Source organism: Pogoniulus pusillus, chromosome 11 (genome assembly GCF_015220805.1).
Source record: "Pogoniulus pusillus isolate bPogPus1 chromosome 11, bPogPus1.pri, whole genome shotgun sequence".
In the NCBI taxonomy this organism is placed as follows: Eukaryota; Metazoa; Chordata; class Aves; order Piciformes; family Lybiidae; genus Pogoniulus; species Pogoniulus pusillus.
Window position 1 is genome coordinate 14046089 of NC_087274.1, and position 22274 is coordinate 14068362.

General features: G+C 46.0%; 1 protein-coding gene across 2 annotated transcripts; it reads right to left on the reverse strand.

Annotated features, from left to right (window-relative positions):
- Positions 1 to 1019: 1019 nt before the first annotated feature.
- On the reverse strand, positions 1020 to 20497 carry LOC135179384 (myosin heavy chain, skeletal muscle, adult-like). 2 transcript variants are annotated; one of them, XM_064151133.1, is made up of 38 exons: positions 20241 to 20497; positions 20008 to 20151; positions 19756 to 19912; positions 19409 to 19436; positions 19196 to 19310; positions 18811 to 18903; positions 18122 to 18185; positions 17887 to 17985; positions 17681 to 17784; positions 17465 to 17603; positions 15742 to 15860; positions 15509 to 15658; positions 14640 to 14810; positions 13597 to 13906; positions 13414 to 13484; positions 12824 to 12911; positions 12612 to 12729; positions 12324 to 12447; positions 12102 to 12238; positions 11747 to 12002; positions 10588 to 10830; positions 10213 to 10389; positions 9982 to 10127; positions 9800 to 9890; positions 9321 to 9710; positions 8661 to 8787; positions 8436 to 8554; positions 7975 to 8171; positions 7388 to 7571; positions 7136 to 7301; positions 6841 to 6965; positions 6340 to 6648; positions 3012 to 3215; positions 2512 to 2637; positions 2250 to 2420; positions 2059 to 2163; positions 1834 to 1929; positions 1020 to 1244 (listed from the first exon to the last, which is right to left on the reverse strand). In XM_064151133.1, exons 1-38 carry the CDS (start codon positions 20442 to 20444, stop codon positions 1089 to 1091), a joined length of 5823 nt encoding a protein of 1940 aa, XP_064007203.1. In that variant the 5' UTR covers positions 20445 to 20497; the 3' UTR covers positions 1020 to 1088. The 2 variants fall into 2 exon arrangements, with proteins under 2 accessions (XP_064007203.1, XP_064007202.1); XM_064151132.1 differs by having other exon boundaries at positions 13414 to 13499.
- Between the last annotated feature and the right edge of the window lie 1777 nt (positions 20498 to 22274).

Genomic DNA, 22274 nt, shown 5'->3' on the forward strand with positions numbered 1-22274 from the left:
TCCTAAGTCAGAGATGTTTCAGTTTCCCATGCTCTGCCAAGAAACTTGAAGGGGGCATGGCCAGGATGGCTGATGCAAACCAGCCAAGGCACACTGTCTGCCACAGCATGGCATGTTTGGTATTGGAGAGACTTGGACAGGAAGGGAAGATTACTGCCTTGTTACTGCTCAGTGGGCACTGAGCAATTGCATTCTGCTTCACTTCTCATGGGTTTTATTTCTCCTTCACTTTGTTATAGCCCTTTTTGGTTACTATTACTATAATTATTGCTATTACTACTACTATTGCAGGTAGTAGCATATTTTATTTTGTCTCAATTACTGAACTGTTCTTGTCTCAACCTGCAAGAAGTTTTAATGTTTTCCCCAAATATCACAAATCAAGCAGCTCCCTGGTGCTTTGTTGTGGGCTAGAATTAAAGCTCAGCAGCTTTAGAACTGATTGCTAATAACTTCTTCCATAAAAAATCCCTGCCTGATCTTTCACCTTTCTCAACAAAAAAGCTACTCACTAGAGTTCTTGCCCTTCAACTGCCTTCTTCAAAGGAGACAGCATCTCAGTCTTTGCATAAGATTCTCCATGAGATCCCAGAAATGTTTAGATTCCTGTTGGTTTGAGTTTGTTGTTGTTGTTTTGGTTGGGTTTGGTTTGGTTTTAATGGGGAAACTTGCCTCTACTTTGCCACAGTGAGAATGAGACCAGAAAAGAGAGGCTCTGCACTGTGCCCATTAAGAAAGAGGACTCCTTAGGGCAGAAATGTTTTTACTGTTCCAGAACAGACACAAAATTCTTTCTACAATGTAATAGGAAACAGAGGAAAAATACTGGATTTGGGTAACTAAAACTCTGCTGCTGTCCAAGGGTTACAGTGAAATAAAATATTTCAGTGGAAAATGCCCCAAACCTACCTAACTGCAGACCTGCATTACAAGAATGAAAACCACTTCTGCTTCTGCTGTGTGTGCAAGGAATCTACGCTCTTTATTCTCTAGACATCGACATAGTGACAAAGACTCATTGCATGAGAAGGTGCCTGAGAGGTTCACATTTTGTGCAGCCTCAGGTCCTTTGCTGCCTCATGACAGCCTCACTCTTCCTCTCCTATCTTCTTGCCTTGGAACTCGCGGCTCTTGGCCCGCAGCTTGTTGACCTGCGACTCCGCAATGTCAGCTCGCTCCTCGGCCTCCTCCAGCTCGTGCTGGATCTTGCGGAACTTGGAGAGGTTGACGTTGGAGAGCTCCTCCTGGGCGGGGAGAGGGAGGCGGTGGGGAGCAGCCCAGGGCAGGGCTTCACTCCTGCTGCCCCTCGGTCTTGCGCAGCTGCAGCTCTTCCCTGGAAACCTCCATCCCCCACTCATCATTGTTGGCATGGAAGCCTCCCACAGACCTCCTCATCCTCCCTATCCAGGACCCCACTGTGACAAGCTCCACCAGGGCTGTGCCACTCATGAGGAGCAAATTTGGTCTCTTGAATTTCTCTTTTGTGTGCTTCTGCTCCCACCACTTGCTGCTCACTTGTCAGGGTCTCTTGCTAGGCTGGGAAAGATCCTGAGATTCTGCACTTCGGTTCACTTCCCACAGTGGTTGTGCCCCTGGGCTTGTTTAGGCTGAGCTCAGCTCTGAACCAGGCTGCAGAACTTCCCTCAGCTCCTCCCTGGCTGTAGCATGCCCAGACCATTTCAAAGCCTCATGTCACGATAAGGACAAGGTGTGGCCAAGGCTGTTGTGTCTTGGCAGTTTCTTTCATGCCCTTTCCTGGTATTCACACTCATCTCCCTGAGCTTGCTGCCCCAGTGGAAGGTGCCTCCTGCCCATTCCTTGGGGAATACTTACAGCCTCCTCAGCTTGTCTCTTGTAGGATTTCACCTTCATTTGCAGCTTGTCCACCAGATCCTGCAGCCTCAGAATATTCTTCCTGTCTTCCTCAGACTGAGCAAACAGGAAATAGAATTATTGCTTTATCCATGTCATGAAATTATATTTCCCTTGAAGTCCATATGAAAAACTTTGGCTTCCTTGAATGAGGGTGTGTCAGACCAAGGAGGTCTGCTGCCTCACCTGGTAGGTCAGCTCCTTCACCCTCCGCTCGTACTTGCGCACACCCTTCACGGCTTCAGCGCTGCGCTTCTGCTCAGCATCCACCTCCCCTTCCAGCTCCCGCACCTGCAAGGAGGAGCACAACTTTGGAGCTTCCCTGACACCTCTGCAAGGGATCTACTCACTCACTCACAAATGCCAGCCCTACGCACCCTGGCCTCCAGCTTCTGGATCTGCTTCTTGCCTCCCTTCAGGGCCAGCTGCTCAGCCTCATCCAGACGGAGCTGCAGGTCCTTCACTGTCTGGTCCAGGTTCTTCTTCATCCTCTCCAGGTGGGCACTGGTGTCCTGCTCCTTCTTCAGCTCTTCTGCCATCATGGCCGCCTGATGAGAGCAAAGGGTCAAAGGCATTTTGGTGCTGGAGACTGTCTGGGGGATGATCCAGCAGCAGCAGTGAAAGGAGCCCCCAACTCACATCAGTGATGGCCTTCTTGGCCTTCTCTTCAGCATTGCGAGCTTCCTGGATCGTATCCTCCATTTCACCCTGAATTTGGGCAATGTCTGTCTCCAGCTTCTTCTTGGTGTTGATCAAGCTGGTGTTCTGTTCAACAACAAAAAATACTGCCCAGTTATTCTAAACTCAGACAGTTATTTCAGAAATTTACTGGTTGAACTTAAAATTTTCATCTGTATGTCTAATATTTGTATCCTCCTTCAAAGGATGCATTTTGTCAGCTCCTAAATGGCTGGACAGCAGAGCTCAAGTTTTAAGGAGCACTTCTAACTCCTGCTAATGCAATCCTACTAATTTAATTCTAATCCAGTCCTGTGTACCAGGATAATAATTCTGGTTCAGCTTTTTATTACGAGAGATTATTTATGAATTTACACAGGCAAAAAATCTGGAAATGGGGAAAAAAAACCCAAACAAACAAAAAACCAAACTCTTGAGATTTTGAATCTCATGAATCTTACCTGAGTGTGGAGGAGCTGAACTCTCTCACTTGCATCCATTAGTTCCTGCTCAGCCACTTTCCTTGACCTCTCAGTTTGCTCCAGGGCTGCCCTGAGCTCCTCAATCTCAGCCTGCAGCAGGTTTGCTCTGCGCTCCACCATGGCCACCTGCTCCTTCAGGTCTTCCTGAGTCCTGAGAGCATCATCCAGGTGTATCTGGGTATCCTTTAAGAGAAGAAGAGAAATTATGAGATGACACAGCACTGTTCATCAGCCTAATGTTTCAGTAAAATATATCTAATTATAAATAAACACCTCTATGTAGAATCCTTATGTCAGTATATGGTGTCTAAGAATGCAAGCAGGAGCTTGATGAATGCTATTGGGCACTGTCCCAGGCTGCCTGGCAGCCCTGTCTAAATTTAAGCCTGTGCAAGGGGAAGGTCAGCTTGAACTCAAACTCCAGCTGACTGATACAAGTAACTTACAAGAGTAAGGAAACTGGACCTTAGTTATTGCTTGGGGCAGAAGACAGAATCTTCCCTCATCCTCTGAACTGCTGCTAAATAACTGGCACAATGCTCTGAGGTGGAAAAATGAAGAGCAGGTGAGTAATGGACAGAAGCCAAGAACACTCAACTGTGTAAAGTTGATTCAACCACCCTCTTTGCTACCTACAAGGAGCTCCTATTCATGAGGTCACTGAGAAGCTTCCAAGCCTGATGAATCTTTTGAATTATCATTTCCTCCTGACAGTCCATGTAGGCTTTAAGATACTGCAACAAGGCAATTTGTAGCCACCAAAAGAGACTCTATGTCTCTTGGAGCAATGTTAAGAGAATCTGGAGCAGAGGTGATGTTCTCCTTCCTCCCAGTCGGAGGAAGAGGTGCAGGAAGGAGGATTAAAATTGTACAGGTGAATGCCTGGTGCAATATTCAAGGTTTGGCTTCTATGATGATGGTTCTACCTTTCAGAGACTTGGCCTGTGGAAGTTGATGGGATTCACATTACCAAGTGGGGTAAGAGATCCTTCACCAACATAGCCAGAAATTTAAACTAGACTTAAAAGGAAAGAAAATGGAATTTTGAGTAACAAAAAATAGCTAAGTGCTGCTGATGTTTTAGGAAGAAACAGGAATGTTTGTGACATGTTCCAAAGCAATTAGGCTTTGTTCCTCTAAAAATGTGATCAATAGCCTAAATGAAATGTCTCCATACCAATGAAGGTAGCATGGGTAATGACCAGCAGGAACTGGAAGCCACTGTGGAGATGGAAAATTCTGCTTTAACAGCTGTCACTGAAACTTGGTAGGGTGAATGACAGGACAGGAGTGCTGCAGTTAATGACTATGAACTCTTCAGAGGGATAGGCAGGGAAGGAGAAATGAGCAGGTTGCCCTGTGTGTGAAAAATTGACTTACTGCACGGAGCTGTCTTTGAAAAACAGTGGCAAGTCACGTTGAGAGTGAAAATTAAAGGCCAAGCCAACAAAGGAAACTTTGAGGCTGATGGTCACCATAGGTCACCTGACCAAGGGAAGCCACTTGGCAACGTCTTGCTTCAAATATGGGAAGCATCATGTTCACAGGCTCTGATGCTGCTGGGATACCTAGGTCACCCTGACACCTGCTAGAAAAGCAGCTAACAGGCTGTAAAGAGCCCAGGAGACTCCTCAAGTGCTTCAAGGATAATATCCTCATTTAGGGGATAGACATAGAAGTGTTACGGCGCCTGCTGTTTGCCAGCACTAATTGGAGCTGTTAAAGCTGGTGGCAGCCTGGGCTGCAGTGATCATGCTCTAGTGGTCACAGAATCACAGAATTAATCAGGATGGAAAAGACCTCTAAGATCATTGAGCACAACTTATCACCTAATCCTTCTAATTAACTAAACCATGGCACTAAATGCCTCATCCAGCCTCCTCTTAAACACCACCAGGGATAAGAACTCCACCACCTCCCTGGGCAGCCCATTCCAATGCCAATCACTCTTGCTGTGGAGAACTTCCTCCTAACATCCAGCCTGAACCTGCCCTGGCACAGCTTGAGGCTGTGTCCTTTTGTTCTGTCCCTGGGTGCCTGGGTGCTTGGCAGAAGAGACCAACCCCACCTGGCTACAACCTCCCTGCAGGTAGTTGTAGAGAGCAATGAAGTCTGCCTTGAGCCTCCTCTTCTTCAGGCTGCACACCCCCAGCTCCCTCAGCCTCTCCTCACAGGGCTGTGCTCCAGGCCCCTCCCCAGCATTGGTGCCCTTCTCTGGACATGTTTAAACACCTCAACACCCTTCTTAAATTGAGTGGCACAGAACCAGACACAGGACTCAAGGTGTGCCTAAACAGTGCTGAGTACAGGAGCAGAAGGACTGCCCTGGTCCTGCTGGTCACACTATTTCTGATACAGGCCAGGGTGCCATTGGCCTTCTTAGCCACCTGGACGCACTGCTGGATCACATTCAGTCAGCTGTTGATCAGTACACCCAGGTCTCTCCCTGCTTGGCTGCTCTCCATATTCTGTGATATTCACAGAACTGAGGACTATGGTCCAGATGAAGAGCAAGGACTTCAAGCCATTGGAGGAATTCTTGTGTGGGACTACAGAAGAAACTGCCCATAGAGATAGGGAGAAGAAAAGGCAACTGTGTATGAACCTTTTCCTTAGAGTGCAGAAGCTGTCTGTCCCCATGAGTAAGGAAGCAGGTGAAGGAGGCAGAACAGCAAAGCTGAGTAAGGACCTCTTGATCAAACCAAAGGCTAAGAAGGAAATTAACAGGCAGTGGAACCAAAGACATGTATCCTGGGAAGACTAGAGGAATGTTTCCCACATGTGTAGGGATAGGATCAGGAATGCTAGGGCACATATGGAGCCGAATTCCTGTTGTGTTACACTTTGGTGTTGCATGAGTAATGTGTGCAGTCCTGGGCCCCACGATTTAAAAAGGATGTCAAGGGATTTGAATGCATCTAGAGGAGGGCAACAACGGGTTGGAAAGCATCTCCCGGGAGGGGCAGCTGTGGACACAAGGTTTGTCTAGTGCAGAGACAGGGATTCTGAGAGAAAACCACATTGTTCCCTACAGCTTCCTGAGAAGGAGACGTAAGAAGAAAGGTGTTGATCTCTTCATCATGGTATCCAGAGAGAGGGCATTGTAGAAGCCCAGCCACTATAAGTTCTCAAGGGGAGACTGGATAGGGTTTTGAGCAGTCTGATCTAGTGAAAGATGCCCTTTGCCATGGCAGGCAGATGGACTAGATGATCACTAATGGTCCCTTTCAACTCAAACCATTCTATGATTCAATGATTCTAAAGTAATAGACAAGTTAAACAGCTATGTGCCATATCCTTAGCATACCTTGAGCACAGCCTGTGTGTTCCTCAGGTTCTTCTGTGCCTCTGCAGCCACACGGTTGGCATGGCTCAGCTGGATCTCCATCTCATTCAGGTCTCCTTCCATCTTCTTCTTCAGGCGCAGGGCTTCATTCCTGCTCCTGATCTCAGCATCCAGAGTGCTCTGCATGGACTCCACAATTCTGAGGTGGTTTCTCTTCATCTGGTCAATCTCCTCATCTTTCTCTGCTATCTTCCTGTCAATCTCAGCCTTCACCTGGTTGAGCTCAAGCTGGAGGCGCAGGATCTTCCCCTCTTCATGTTCCAGGGAGGCCTGGAGAAGGGGACACAAACGTTTATGACACAGATAAAGCCACAGCTGCTCTCTAGGGAGTTAGGGACTCTCTTGGGGAAGCTCAGCTGGCTGCACTCCCTGGCCAGCCCAGAGTGGGACCAAGCAGGTTTCAGCCTTGTTTCTGCATTGCTCCTATTTTGAGTGCAGACAGCAGTGACCATGGACACGTACCTCAGCTTCCTCCAGAGCAGCCTGGATCTCAGATTTCTCCTGCTCAACCTGCTTCTTGACCTTCTCCAGCTCATGAATTGCCTTTCCTCCCTCTGCAATCTGCTCTGTCAGGTCAGAAATCTCCTCTGGGGGAGCAAAGACCAATGGCAGGCTCAGGCACAGAGCAGCAAGGCAAGGGCCCTGCCACACCAACCTGACAGGCACCCCTGTCACCTGCAGCCACAGAGCCATGTGGAGCAGCCGGGCTGCTGGGTGGCAAGAAAGGGCACCCAGGAGCAGGGTGCCAGGCACTCACGCTGCAGGTTCTTGTTCTCCCGCTTGAGCGTTTCCAGGTGGTCCAAGGACTCCTCATAGGCATTCTTCATCTTGAAGAGCTCCGTGCTGAGAGAGCGAGACTCCTTCTGGGAGGCTTCCAGCTCAGCCTGCGTTTCCTCATACTTCTGCTTCCATTCTGCCAGGATCTGAGGAGACATGGGGTGTGAGTGTGGATGTGCTGGCCAGGAGGGCATGCTCTGCCCTGGCACCCCAGTGCTGGAGCCCAAAAGACCTTGTCAAAGTTCCTCTGCTTCTTGTCCAGAGCTGCACAGGCAGCATTTGATCTCTCCACGTCAATCATCAGGTCCTCCACTTCATTCTGCAGCCTCTGCTTTGTCTTTTCCAGGGAGGCACATTTGGCATTGACAGCTTCAACATGTTCCTCTGCCTCCTGCAGGCGCTGTGCCAGCTTCTTCCTGGGAGATGGTGAGCAGAGGTCCAGGTGAGGAAGCAAATGGCAGCCTGGAGTGTGCAGCCAGTGTATTCCTCACAAAAGCACACTTAGACACCTGATTGTAGGTGGTGGCCTCTTGCACAGAGGTGCAGGACTTCTCCCAGCCAGACACTGTATGTCCGTGCCTGGACTCTGGCCTGCAGGAGTTCTCTGCTGCTCAGACAAGGGTTCCTTTGCTATTCTGTGTCCAAAGAGATTTGCTGCTTCTGCCTTTCCCCTTTCTACCTCTGCTCTTAGTTACCATTTATCTCTTCCTGACAGCCCACCCCAAAGCAGAACATTGACTTCATCCTGACAATATCCCAGTGGTCTCTTCCAGCTTCCATTCCTGGCCTCTGCCAGCCTACTCCACCTTCCCCACGTACTTGGCCTCCTCCAGCTCCTCCGTGCGCTGAATGGCGTCCGTCTCGTATTTGGTTCTCCACTGGGCCACTTCGCTGTTGGCCTTGGACAGGGCCCTCTGCAGCTCCCCCTTGGCCTCCTGCTCCTCCTCATACTGCTCCCGCAGCAGGTCACAGTCGTGGCGAGCAGACTGCAAGGCGTGGGCCAGGGCGTTCTTGGCCTGAGGGAAAAGAGTGCAAGAGTGAATGGAAACACCCTGGGAAATGTTGGAATTTAACACTGCCAACATGACTGCTAGGAGGGTGTAGGTGTCTGCAGGTGTAAGGAGAACAGATGTAAGCCTGGTGGACAAAATACATCAACTGTACTCTTCTGAAAGCAAACATCTTCTGCCAGTAAGGCTTGTGCTAGGAAGATCCTGCCCCTGCTAGGCAGTGTGAAGTTAGGAGTGTTTTCAGTAGCCAGATGTAGGAAAAGTCATCACCTTGATCTCTTCCTCCAGGTGTCTCTTGAGTTCCTCAATCTGCTGGGTGAATGCCTGCTTGCCTCTTGACAGCTGAGAAATCAGAGCATCCTTCTCCTCCACCTGGCGGGAATATTCACCTGGGAGGATACACACAAAGGAAATGTTTTAATTGCCATTTTTGTGACCCAGACAAACTCTTTCAGGATGCCTTCATATTCCACAGCAAAGAGCAGAATCTCTAACCTGCTTCTGTCTGCAGCCGAGCTCTTTGAGCATTGAGGTCATTGATCATGCGCTGATGTTCTTCTTCCCTTGTCTTAATCTCACTGAGCTGATCTTCCAGGGTGCGGCACATCTTCTCCAGGTTTGCCTGCAGAGACCACAGGGAATGGAAGAGCATTAGTGTCTGAGCATGTCCTTGTCCTGAACAACATGATTCTGACCACAACACTGGGAACAGACACACAAATTGTGTAGGAGTTAGGTTAGAAATGAGGTTCATACACAGATTATAAACTGATCACATTTCCAGAAGATATGCTTCAGTATAATTTTTTTCCTTAGCTTCACAGAGTGACTTGGGTTGGAAGGGACATTAGAAATCATCCACTCTAACAGGGCCTCACCCCACCTGGCCAGGAACAACTCCGGGGAGGAGGCATCCACAAATTCCCTGGGCAGAGTCTCATGCTGAAGAACTTCTTCCTCAGATCCAGTCTAACCCTGCCTTTTCTGCTTTTCCTGTCTCTAGACACCTTTATGAAAAGTCTCTTTACAGCCTTCCTGCAGGTTCCTTTCAGGTATTGCAAAGTAGCTCTAAGGTCCCAAGGACTGATCCCTTTTTTCACACTGAACAAGTCCATTTCCCAGTTTTCAAGTTGGTGTTAGTATATTTTTCAATACCTTGGCTTTGGAGACAGACTCCATGTTACTGGCCAGATCATCAACCTCCATCTTGAGCTCACTCTTCTCCTTCTCCAGCTTCTGCTTCACTCTCTGCAGGTTGTCGATCTGCTCCCCAAGCTCAGCGGTGCTGTCCGCGTGCTTCTTGCGCAGGGCGGCAGCCGTGGCCTCGTGCTGCAGCGTGGCCTCTTCCAGGTCACGACGCATCTTCTGGAACTCTGCCTCTCGCTTCTTGTTCATCTCAATCTGGGCTGATGTAGCTCCCCCTGCCTCTTCCAGGCGCTCACTGATCTCCTCCAGCTCCCGTGAGAGGTCAGCTCGATGCTTCTCTGCTTTTGCCCGAGACGTTCGCTCGGCCTCAATTTCCTCCTCCAGTTCCTCAATGCGAGCCTGGGGAACACATTGGCACCCTTCACACCCCTGCCCTTCTCCTGTCTGCCCTGAGTCTAGGTGAAAGAGAAGAACCCACAGAGACTTGCCTGCAGCTCCTTGATCTTCTTCTGCAATTGCATGCCCAGGGCTTGCTCATCCTCGATTTTGCTCTGGATCTGGCTGATCTCAAAGTCTTTTCTTTGGGCAAAGCAAATCATGTTAGAGCTCAGAGGAAACAGGCAAGTTCCCCAGCCCTGTGCTCAGCTGCCCCACATGCAGCCACACTTACTTCTTCAGTTTCTCATCCAGCTGCTGCTTATCATTTTCCAGGTCCATGATGCTGTCTTGGGCCAGCTTCAGGTCTCCTTCCAGTTTTCTCTTGGCTCTCTCCAGGTCCATGCGCAGTTTCTTCTCTTGCTCCAGGGACCCTTCCAGCTAAAGAGAAGAAGCCATCAGTGCTCTGCCAAGCAGCTCAAACTGCACCCCCTGTCCTCTTCTTGTTCTTTGCCTATGTGCTTACATCATCCACTTGCTGCTCCAGCTTGATTTTAGCTTTGGTCAGAGTGTTGACTTTGTCCTCCTCTGCCTGCAGGTCATCCAGTGTCTGCTGATGAGCCTCTTGGAGAGCTTTCTTCTCTTTTGTCAGCTTGGCAATAGTCTCATCCAGAGCTGCCATCTCCTCTGTGAGGTTTTTCACCTACAAATATGAGCAAGTGTCAAAATTGGTAGAAAACACAGTCACTGGTGCAGTGACTTTTGCTTTACAGTGCTTTGCAGGTGTATTTGTCTTTTGGATGCTCAGAGAAGGCTTGGCTCAAATTTCCAATGCCAACATGTCTTACATTAGCAGATTCAGTGATGTCTTGGCCCTTCATGTCACTCCCTAGGTGTGTACCTTGTTCTCAGTGGCATGCTTTTCCTTCTCCACCTTGGCCAGTGTTAGCTCAAGGTCATCAATATCTTTCTTCAGCTCTGAGCATTCATCCTCCAGTTTTCTCTTCTTAGCTGTCAGCTCAGCATTAATTTCCTCCTCCTCCTCAGCCCTTTCAGTTATTTCTTTAACTTTGGCTTCCAGCTGGATTTTGGTTTTGATGAGCTGGTCACATCTCTCCTCAGCATCAGCCAAAGCATCAGCTTCCTGGTGGGAATATAGATGGCAGATTATTGAATGCTGAAGGAACAGAGATACATCAGGAATTCCTTTTGGATTGCTTCTCGAGAAAAGGTTAATCAACATTTACATTACAAATTACAAATTTTTAGTTGGTTCTTACTCTCTTTTTGGTCTTTTTTTCCTTCTGATCTTCACCATTATACAGTGTGTCTAGTTCTCTTATGTCCCACCTTACATAACCCACATATATGTGTCAGTGGGTTACTTGCATTTAATTTATGGTTTTTTTTCTCCTTTTGAATTTATTTTGCATTATAATGTATTGTATTCAATTTCACATGGAAGTATTGAGAAATGTAAATAATTCCACTAGTGAGAAAACATTTAGTATCCACCCCCTCAGCCAGCACAGTCAGTGGACAGTAGAAGACTCATCCTCACCCGAAACAGACACTTCAACTCAAGGGTGCTGCCTAAACATCACCTAAGATGCCAAATAACACTGGATACAAACACACAAGACTGGCACTTGTGCCATAGCCTGTAATGGGCATCTGCATCTTCTGGGAGCCAGGAGCAACAGGAGCTCAGATGAGTTATGCTGTAAGAAATGGCCCTCAGCTCTTCATTTAGACAACTGACTTAAAGCAGAGTAGCAGCTCAACTGACTCACTGTCCCTAAACACACTACGTTAAGTCCATTACAGTGACTCTAGTGAGCTTTTATGTCACTAACTGACACACAGACAGGTGTATGTAGCTGTCTAAAACTTTGCAAAAGTGAGATGGAGTATGGAAAGAATGTGGCCTGAATTGGACTGTTATTCTGACTGAAAATATTTTGGTATTCACCTTCTGCTACACTGTAAGGCAGTTTTATGTGCACTTTGAGAGTTCTTCACTCACTTTACCTATAGCACTTCCCCCAAGCTGTACTCACAGACTGCACTTGCAGCTGCAGGTCATTTTTCTCCTGCACCAATTTCACCATTTTCTCCTCCAGCTCCTTCCTCTTTGCCTCGGACTTCGCAAGCTCCTCCTTGGTTTTCTCAAACTCCTCCTTCATGTTGGCCATCTCCTTCTCAGATTCTGCACTCTTCAGCAAGGGCTTGATCTTGAAGAACAGCTTCATCCAGGGCCAGTGCTTGACATTCATGAATGCACGGATGTTGTACTGGATGCAGAAGATGGACTCCCTGAAGCACAATTAAAATGCACGTTGAATATTTTCTGTGTGACAAGCATCAGCACTGTCCCCAAGTACAGTGACTTGGGGACAGATGAGCAATGTCTACCTTCTCTCCACCATTCTCTGGTACTCCACTCTTGCCAAGAAGCCTCTGCATCTGGCCTGTGTGCGGGTGATGAGCTGTGCCAGCTTCTCATCCCTCATCTCCTCCAGGAGTCCCAGCAGCCCAGCTTTGAAGAACACCTTGAGAAAGAGAACATTGCAGCACCTGACTGCCAGGCAGAGCACAGCACAGGCACACACTGAGTGAGTCAAGGAGACTCTGTACCTTGGTGTGGCCAAATTTGTACTGGGTGTGGTCCACATCGATTGACCCAAGAAGCTTCTCAGAAGCCTTCTTGCTGTCAATGAACTGTCCCTCTGGGATGGCACTGGCATTAAGCACCTTGTACCTATGAAAAGACAAAGATGAGGCTGCTTTCCCCACCAACACACACCAGACACTGAACACTACCACTCTATACACAGCTGGTTTTGACAGCAATGTCCAGCCTGAATGAACTCATCTGAGTGACCCAGCTTTGCATTAATCATGCTGAGAAGTGCCTGCTCTCACCTCTGTTTGAAGTCAGCATAGAGGACTCTGCTGGGGAATCCCTTCCTGCAGATTCGGATCCCTTCCAGCACGCCGTTACAGCGCAGCTGGTGCAGCACCAGCTCATGCTCCATGGCACCTGGCAATTCAGAGCACAAGGGAATGCCTCAGTGCCCAGTGCAGAGGGCAACAGCTGCACCAGAGGAAGTTCTCTTTCTGCCTGAGCATCTTACCAGGTGTTTTTGTTTCATTTGGGATGATGCAACGGACAAAGTGGGGGTGAGTGCTCCGCAGGTTGGTCATCAGCTTGTTCAGGTTCTCCTGTGGAATCATGTGAAGCAGCTTAGAGTGATAAAATTTACTTGTTATCTGGATGCTAAAGATCTAACATACTGACTCTCAGGAGGAAGAACCTTTCACATTTAAAATTCAGATTTAATAGAGCCTTCTATAAGTGTTTTCAGTTACAGTATTTCAAATATTCCCATTAAAGAAAGTTTGACAGTCTTCATCTAAGTCTGGAGGAAATCACATACTACTGTATAAGACTTTTGACACTATTCTCTATAAGGTTAATATTTATATTACACGCTGGATTTAGAAATACTTTTTAGAGTGCAAGGGTTCATCCGAAGACTGCTTGTAGCAAAACCCCTCTGTGACTGCATTATTGCTAGAAAAAGGCAGTGACCAACTTCTGCTCACTTCATGCTTATCAGTGTTTCATCACAAAACCAAGGCCATGGAAACAACAGGAGGGTGGATGGATGAAATATGAAGCTACTTTCATGCCACTGTACAGATAATGAAATTAATACTGTACCCGGAAAAGAGCTGAGACAGTCTGGAAAGAAGAACCCTTCTTCTTGCCACCCTTCTTTCCACCACCAGCACCTCCACCACTGGCCTCTTAAAAAAGAAAAAATACTTTTTTTTAGCACAATCTCTTTTCATTGCATTTTATGCATCATAAATGTTGGGGAAGAAATAATTTTACAACACTAACCTGCTTCTGCTCCACCATAGGAGGCAAAAAGTAAAGCCAGGGTCTTCACAGATGATTTCTGGTACAACCCAATGACAGTTTCATTCAGGGGGTCCTTGTTCTTCTCCAGCCAGCCAGTGATATTGTAGTCCACTGTGCCAGCATAGTGCACCAGGGAGAAGTGAGCCTCAGCCTTGCCTTTGGCAGGTTTGGGCTTCTGGAAGTTGCTGGACTTGCCCAGATGCTGGTCATAGAGCTTGTTCTTGAAAGAGGTGTCAGTTGCCTTGGGGAACATGCACTCCTCTTCCAGGATGGAGAAGATGCCCATGGGCTGGGAGAAGTACAAAAAAGAAGAGAGAATGCTTTTAGAATAATATGATCATGACTTAGTGCTAAAAGCAATGTTATAAAAGACAGGAATCTGAGAAACAAACCAATAAACCAGTCCACTTGCCTGCCTGCCTCACACTTTGGCACCATGATTGAGGAATGGGATTTATGCTAAAAAAACTGTTAAAAATCAGGAGGAGAAGGATATATTTAAAAACTTCTTTCACAAATGTGACCATTGTATACTTATTTCTGGGTTCATACTTTTAACCTCTTCCCTAAATGAATGAGACTACAAGAAAGAAATCTCTTTCACTTTCTTGCACTCAGAGGTCAGACACTGACTGTCTTGGTCCTCTGTTACTTTGCTTGAACAGTTTTGGAAAGAAAAATGTATTGTTTGGGTAACTTCCTTTCAGAACCTCAAGAAAACTTTTTTTTTATTTTATTTTAATTTGGCAACTGGTCTGTGGTTTTGAAAAAAAATCCTTTAGTCAAGCAAGAGAGGACACCTTCCACACAGACAAGGTGTGTGAGGAATCACCTCCGTAGTTATCTGTGGACTTTGCAATCTCTCTGATAAACAACAGATCAAGAGATATTCCAACAACTAAAACTGAATGCATGAAACTGGCCATGGAAGAAACCTTCTCTTCTTTGAATAGCATTTGACTATTTCCAATTTAAAATAATAAGCTCCTGCAAATACAAAATATTTTGAATTAAAACTTTACCTTCTCAATGAGCTCAATGCAGGCAGCCAGGTCCATGCCAAAGTCAATGAACGTCCACTCAATCCCTTCCTTCTTGTACTCCTCCTGCTCCAGCACGAACATGTGGTGGTTGAAGAACTGTTGCAGTTTCTCATTGGTGAAGTTGATGCAGAGCTGCTCCAAGCTGTTAAACTGCCCAGTTTGAAACAACAATAATTCCTCATCAATCCACAGGGTTCTTCATCATTCTCGACCCTTCACAAAATCTCCCCACTTAAAACACAACTGTATAATCAGCACCACACCACAGCAGGACCCATATGCAGCTCCCCAGAGAAATATCTATGTAATGAAAATGGAGATTTTTTTTTTCCAGAGCACATATTCCTAGGGAAATTTCTAACATTCATAAAGTACTTTGGAATTGTTTTGTTCAGCTAAAAAGAAGCAGTGTATGACTTGGTGTCTAATTTTTAAATGCTTGCTATCTCTGATTAAAGACTTATCTATTTGTTTCTCAGTGCTTGAAACAGTTCATACATGTTTAAGGTGTTATATATTTGTCAATGGGTCACCAAGTCCTAATTCTTCTCTTGTAGCTCTTATATAAAACTAGTGTAATTGTGTGGGGTTTTTAAAATAATTATCATTAAGCTTAAACTGTAAAAGTATTAGAATACATTAAAATTCTACATGAACAGAATAACTGTGGTCATGTAGTGATGAAGGTTTTAGGGTTTTAGCTCTGTTCTATGAACCAAAATGAAAGATTCATTTCCAGAAAATGGTAAATTTCTGACATGTTAAACCCTCACAAGTACAGTACTTAGAAATCCTCTACTATAGCAACCATCTCCTGTCAGAGCAGTCCTTAAACCTGGAATCCTTACATCAAAGATCTCGAAGCCAGCAATGTCCAGCACACCAATGAAGTACTGCCTGGGCTGCTTGGTGTCCAGCTGCTGGTTGATGCGAACAACCATCCACAGGAACATCTTCTCATAGACAGCCTTTGCCAGGGCACCAACGGAATTGTTCACCTAAAATAAAGAAGAAAACTAATATTTGAAGGAAGCATTAAGTGATATGAGTCAGAAGTCCCCAGTCACCAGCTGGTAGTTACCTGCTGCACAGTTTGACCTTTGGTCACGTATTCATTCCCAACCTTGACTCGAGGGTAGCAGAGAGCCTTGAGCAGATCTGCTGAGTTCAGACCCATCAGGTAGGCAGCCTTGTCAGCAACTACATAGAAAGATAGGGAGATAGAAAATTAATTGTGAGCCATGAACCCTTTAGAAAAAAAAATTGATATTACATGTTCCTTGTGATTCAATCCATCTTGCTGGATCCCAGAGGAAGCACAGCAGATATTAAAGCAAAAATCATCTTTGTTTTGGAAGCCTTTCAGAGAAGTATATCTAAGTGTGGCTTTAAAAATCTTCACAGAAGCATCTAGAAACAATGTTTTAAATGTCCTGCTGAAAGCTGAACTTCATAGCTTCAGTCCAGAGCTAATTGCTGTCTATTAGACAACAAAGCACCAAGCACCAGTGTCAGCAGCTTGGCCTCTCGAGTGTGATCCAAAGCATAGACTCAGGTGCTTGGTCTGTGTGCATTCTTTGGCAGCAGCTAAAGGGGAAAGCATCCCAAAACTAGGGGTAACAGGTAAGAAGTGCCTCTTTATGCAGACCTAGTTTTTACAGTCAGAGCAGAATGACAGGGATTGAGCTAGGATCAAACCCTACAAATTCAGCCCTGAAGCTGACCTTTTCAAACCATTCTTTGGAAGAAGTGGAGAGGGCTTAACAAATTTAAACCGTGTATGCATTAGGTACTGATTAAATGATGAAGTAAACAGCTGAGAAGCTGAATTCTCTTCTACAGAATCATAAAATCACAGAATTGTTTTGCTTGGAAGATGGCTTTAAGATCATCAAGTCCAAGCATTGACCCAACACTGCCAGGTCACCACTAAACCATGCCCCTCAGCACCACATCTCCAAGGCTTTTAAATTCTTCCAGGGATGGGAATTCCACCACTGCCCTGGGCAGCCAGTTGAAGGCCTTGGCAAGCCTTTTTGGGGTCTTATCTAAACCTCCCTGGCACAACTTGAGGCTGTTTCTTCTTCTCTATTTCTTATTACTTGGGAGAAGAGACCCTCACTCACCTGGCTCCAACCTTCTTCCAGGGAGAGAGCACAATGAGGCCTCCTTTCCTTCTCCAGACTAAACAACCCAAATTCCCTCATGCTGCTCCTCAGCAAACCTGTTTTCCAGACCCTTCCCCAGCTCCACTGTTCTTCTTTGGACAAGCTCCAAGACTCCAATGTTCTTCTTGTATCGAGGAGCCCAAATCTGAACACACAGTGTACCTATGCTTTATTTAGACTGATGGTCAGGTAACACTGCTATGTAGTGGCAGTTAGGGGGTTTGAGCCTCTGAAGAAGAAAGCAACTGAAGGAAAGTTCCCTTTTACCTCGGCAAAATTCCTGATTTTTTTGTGGTTTATGAAGAAGTTCTAACACTGAATTTAATGTCTCCATTTTCTTTTTAAAAGCAACCACAAAGATATTTTCTGAAAACTCTTTGTCTTCCAAGTGGGTGTCTAAAACACTGAATAATCTGTGGAAGCCCAGGAAAGAATTACTGACACACAAAATTTATACTTCAAATAAAGATTAAGGGGTAATTTTAAAGAGCATGTTTTGGATGGCAATTTTCTTACCTATATATTCACCCAAATCCCTTTTTACTCATTTCCACTTTCTCCTTCTCCATCTTTCAAATACTCAATTATTATTGATACTTCTCTTTCTAACAGGTCAGCCACAGACTTTGCTGATACCTTCTGTGCCATCAGGCTCTGCCTGCTCCTCACGCTGCTTCTGCTTGAACTTGAGGTTCCCATAGTGCATGACAGCCCCTGTCAGCTTGTAGATGGCTGTCTTCTCATCAGCACTGAAGCCCAGGATGTCAATGGCACTCTGCAATAGGAGCAATAAAATAAAGCCTTTGTCTAGGAGAGATGACAACAGGTACAACATTTTTATTTCATACGTACGTCTGTAGCCATCAGCTCCTCCTGGTCATTAATGCTGGCAACAGTGATCTCCCCTTGACTCACAAACTGGAAGTCATATGGGTTGGTGGTAATGAGAAGCATGTCTGAAAGTAAGATGAGGAGATGTTCAGGTTTACTTTTGTCAAGCAAGCAACAGTGAGAGCTGAGCTGAGCAATCTTCCTCTAAATTTATTCATTCATCCTACCAATTAGCTCTGGTTTTTTGTTGGACATGATCTGGTAGAATATGTGGTAACTTCTTTCTGCCTTGAGCTGGAAAGTGACTCTGGACTTCTCCAGCAGATCTGGAGGGAAAATAATCGAAACAAAGAATAAACATGGGTAGGGGAAATAGGGAGAAGATGGGAAGAAGATTAAGAAAAGTGGGAGAGGTAGCTGGGTGAATGGATGGATGGTGATCAGTTCAGGAAGGTGTCTTACATGTTTCAATATCAGCAGAAGCTAGTTTTCCTGTGGCACCAAAGTGTATTCTGATGAACTTGCCCTATAAAGGAATAAATGCATCTTAAGATTTATATCATAACAATATACCTGAAAGGAAGGGTTTTGCCAGTTACTCCAGAGGACATAAGATGTCTGTGATAGGAGTTCTTGAGAATCAGCTACACTTTCAGGCTTGGCTCATGGTGCCTTTTAAATTTTGGACCATGAAAATAATCACAAGTGGCACAGCTACATATTTACATATGCTGAATGTAGAAATCAGAAGGAATGGGTGTATTTTGTTAACCAAACTCATCTATGTATACCCTGCCTACAGAGAGCAGTTACATTAATGATATGGAAATAACCATTTAGCCAGTTCAGCTACTTACATCTGCCTTGTTATCAAATAAGTCATTGCAGTTGTGATTAAATTTGACACGAAGAAAGCATACTATTCAAGCAGAAACTCTCCTTCCTCCCAACACTACAATACATTGCAGGAGGAGGATGTGATCTGTCATTTTAATTTACACCTCAGTGCAAAGCAGAATCAATTTTTGCCACAGAATCACTGTTTTAGCAGTCTGGAGAATTACTTGGAAACCCTATAGTTGCAGAGAAAGCAATGGCTGCTGTACACTTCTACTGCTGTCTTTCTAGGATCATCTTGTTAAGCAACTCACAAAGCGTGAGGAGTTGTCGTTCCTCACGGTCTTGGCGTTTCCAAAGGCCTCCAGCAGTGGGTTGGCGCTGATGATTTGATCCTCAAGCGTGCCCTGCAGGAAGGTCATTAGTGGGGCTTCACATAGAATCATAGAATCACAGAATGGCTTAGGTTAGAAGGGGATCTCAAAGATCATCTAGTTCCAAACTCTTATTCTCTCCAAAACTCACGGCAAGCACAGAGGAAAGCACCAATTTCAAAGTATCACAGTATCACACAGTATCATCAGGGTTGGAAGAGACCTCACAGATCATCAAGTCCAACCCTTTACCACAGAGCTCAAGGCTAGACCATGGCACCAAGTGCCACGTCCAACCAATTTCAGCCACTGCCTATTTATTCACCTGCATCTTGCCGGATGTCTGCTCCTCCTTCTTCTTGTCCCCGCTGGCTGCAATTGTTGCAAAGTACTGGATGACTCTCTTGGTGTTCACAGTCTTCCCTGCACCGGATTCTCCACTGCCAGAGCAAAGGGGGAAGCAGAGAGCCTGTGGTCAGGCAGGAGGTCCCCTGGCACCAGGCAGCCCCGCTGGGACCTGAGCAGGGAGGGTACCTACGTGATGAGGATGGACTGGTTCTCCCGATCTGTGAGAGGCAGAAATCAAATAATTAAAACTGAGTGAACAACACAAAAAATGAAACAAAGTCAGGCAAGTTTAGTGTTTTCAACTTCATGCTAACAGTTTGACTTGAAAAATCAATGAAACAACAAACTAAAAACCTCCACACACCTTCACTGAGGGCAGAGTAGCCACTATTTAAAACAGAGAGATCACAGTGTGGAGATATCAAAGCACACAACAGCACTCATCAGAATCATGAAAGCTTTGAAGGTATTTCCTCGTATTACTGAGATAGCATCCCTTCAGGATACAATCCTTCTGAGACACATAGAACCACTCACCAGTCAGCATGAACTGATAGGCGTTGTCAGAGATGGAGAAGATGTGTGGAGGAGCCTCCTGGCGCTTCTTGCCTCGGTAGGCCAACACCACCTCCGGGTTGTACACCGGCAGCCACTTGTAGGGGTTGACAGTGACACAGAAGAGACCCGAGTAGGTCTGTGGGCAAGGGAGACAGCAGGTTGGCTTCCACTCAGCCTGGCACAGCAGCTCCTGCTGGCTCCCAAAGGCAGACTGCTGCTGCTGCTACTCACGTAGATCATCCAGGCTGCATAACGCTCTTTGAGGTTGTACAGCACAGCGGGTTCGTGCAGGTGGGTCATCATGGCCATGTCCTCAATCTTATCGTACTTGGGAGGGTTCATGGAGAAGATCTGATCATCCTTCACGGTCAGGGTCTGTCAGAGGAAGAGGGAGATGCATGAATGTCAGATAAGAGCTGAGGGTGGGAATTTCAAACCATTTCTAACCCTTGTTTTTCACTCACCTCTCCTTTTTCAGTCTTGACGGTGACCTTCCCTGATTCTTTGCTCTGGACTGTCCCTTTCACAAAGGATTCTTTAGGATGCACCACAAAGACAGATGTTTTGGCATCAAAGGGCTTGTTCTGGGCCTCGATTCTCTCCTTCTCTGACTTGCGGAGGTAGGGAGCTGCCTCCCCAAAGATGGCCATCTCGGAGTCCGACGACATGGCTGCGCTTTAAGGAGGGGCTCGTCAGCAGAGAGCACTGTGGAAGAGCAGATATACAGCCCAAATGTGTCTGCAGGTGAGCATGGTTAGCAGAAGGAAGGATGGGAGAGGAAAGTTACTATGGTAAACACTCTCATAGTTTTTATGGAAGTAATATTTTGCATTTATATGATAGAACACTTATAGCAAATGCAAATAAATATGTCTTGGGAGATTGTTTTCCTTGGGGTGCATTGCGCTGAAATCACATCTGGAACAGTAACTTTGCAGTCAAGCATTTGGGCACAGCACTGTGAGGTTCAGATCCCCACTCTTTCAAAATGCAATTAAAGCTATAATAATGCAGTTTCTTCTCAAGCAACACTAGTTCAGAAAGCTCAGAGTGTCATACACCACTCTCTTGAGCAGCAGAGAGAAAATGTCAGTGTCTGCATGGCTAAATTTCAGTCTCTAAAACACTTCTTTCTTTTATTCCACTATATTGCTGACACAATTATTTGCTAATTCTAGTGAGTTCTTAAATCCAGGCATAAATGGAGAGGAGAAGGCACTGACATGTTTCCATTTCTGTTATTTCCTTTTGCTTTTGATAAATAAACATCAATTTGGGGGGAACCAAATTAAAAGAAATTGTAGTATCAGTCTTAATTACTCTGAAATTTTTCATTTTTTTCTTCTCTTTTCCCAGAAACTAAACCAAACCAATCCAACCCTAATGGGTAGCTTAAAAAAAAAAACAAACAACAAAGCAAAACCTTTCTTTCTTTCTGTCCTCCATAGCAGTAAGTACCACATCTTTAGGCAGTAAGTGCCACGTCTTTAAACAAGAAGTGCCACAGCTTTACAGAGCCTTTGCGATTGTGTTATATTGTTAGTGCAATGAGAGTGTAACATGATCATTTATTTGTCCCTGCAGGAACAGGTGGTGGCTTGCAGAGGAGGAGGGCTGCAGCTTCCATGATTTGCAAGGTAGAGAACGGGCAGAGCAGTGAAGGGAACAAATGGCAGTACAGGTTTTGACAAAGGAAGCAGGCACGGCTTGGTTGCTCGTATTACAACTCTTTGTACTCTTGCAGCTTTAGTGATTGCACAGCACACTTGGGGGAAAAAAATAGCAAACCTTAATTCACAAACTCTGAGACAAAATGGTGAATTTTGCACTGTTTTCCTGCTGGGCTCCTCTTGGTCCAGTTGTGGTGCTACAGCCAAGGCGGGAAGCCAGCACTCCTCACTTCCTTAGGTCAGTTAAGCAGCAGTGAAGAATTTCCTTAAGGGGATTTTCTGGTCTGCCCTCAGCGGTCAGAGACTTCAAACACAGCCACTTAAAGATTGAACCAGATGATCTTTTGAGGTTCTTCCAACCTGGGCTATCTTAGGGTCCTACAGTTCACTCGAAAACTTTACCAGCTTTCAGCACCTCACCACCTTCTGCGACGATCACATCAGGTTTGAAAATGTCGGGTGGAACAGTGACCATTCACTCAGTTGTACAGAAATCCCACCCAAAAGGATGTGTCTAAGAATCAGTAAATTGGGTTCTTACCTCTCGTGACACCAGGTGGGCGGCTTGCAGGCTGGCAGCTGCTCAGTGCTGTAACAGAAATGGCATTCCCTTAGTCGCTGCTGCCCAGAAATCCACACTGACAATATGCAGGTGCCCTCAAAGCTGATTTAAAACCCAAGCTGAGACACTGAGTGTCCTCCTGGAACTGAGCATCAGAGGCACAGGAGTGCTGGGGCACAAAGAGCACCATCCTCTTGCCAGGAGCCTGCGGACCCCCTGCACTTACCTTGGAGCTTCCCCTGGAGACAGGGCAGAGCTGTGCTGGG

Excerpts from the sequence above, each read along its gene's own strand:
- LOC135179384 (XM_064151132.1), bottom strand. The coding sequence starts at position 20,444 with ATGTCGTCGGACTCCGAGATGGCCATCTTTGGGGAGGCAGCTCCCTAC. Across the intron at positions 15,659-15,741 it reads AAGGTCAAACTGTGCAGCAG|GTGAACAATTCCGTTGGTGC; the intron begins GTAACTACCAGC and ends TCTTTATTTTAG. Across the intron at positions 12,003-12,101 it reads CAGAGAATGGTGGAGAGAAG|GGAGTCCATCTTCTGCATCC; the intron begins GTAGACATTGCT and ends ATTGTGCTTCAG.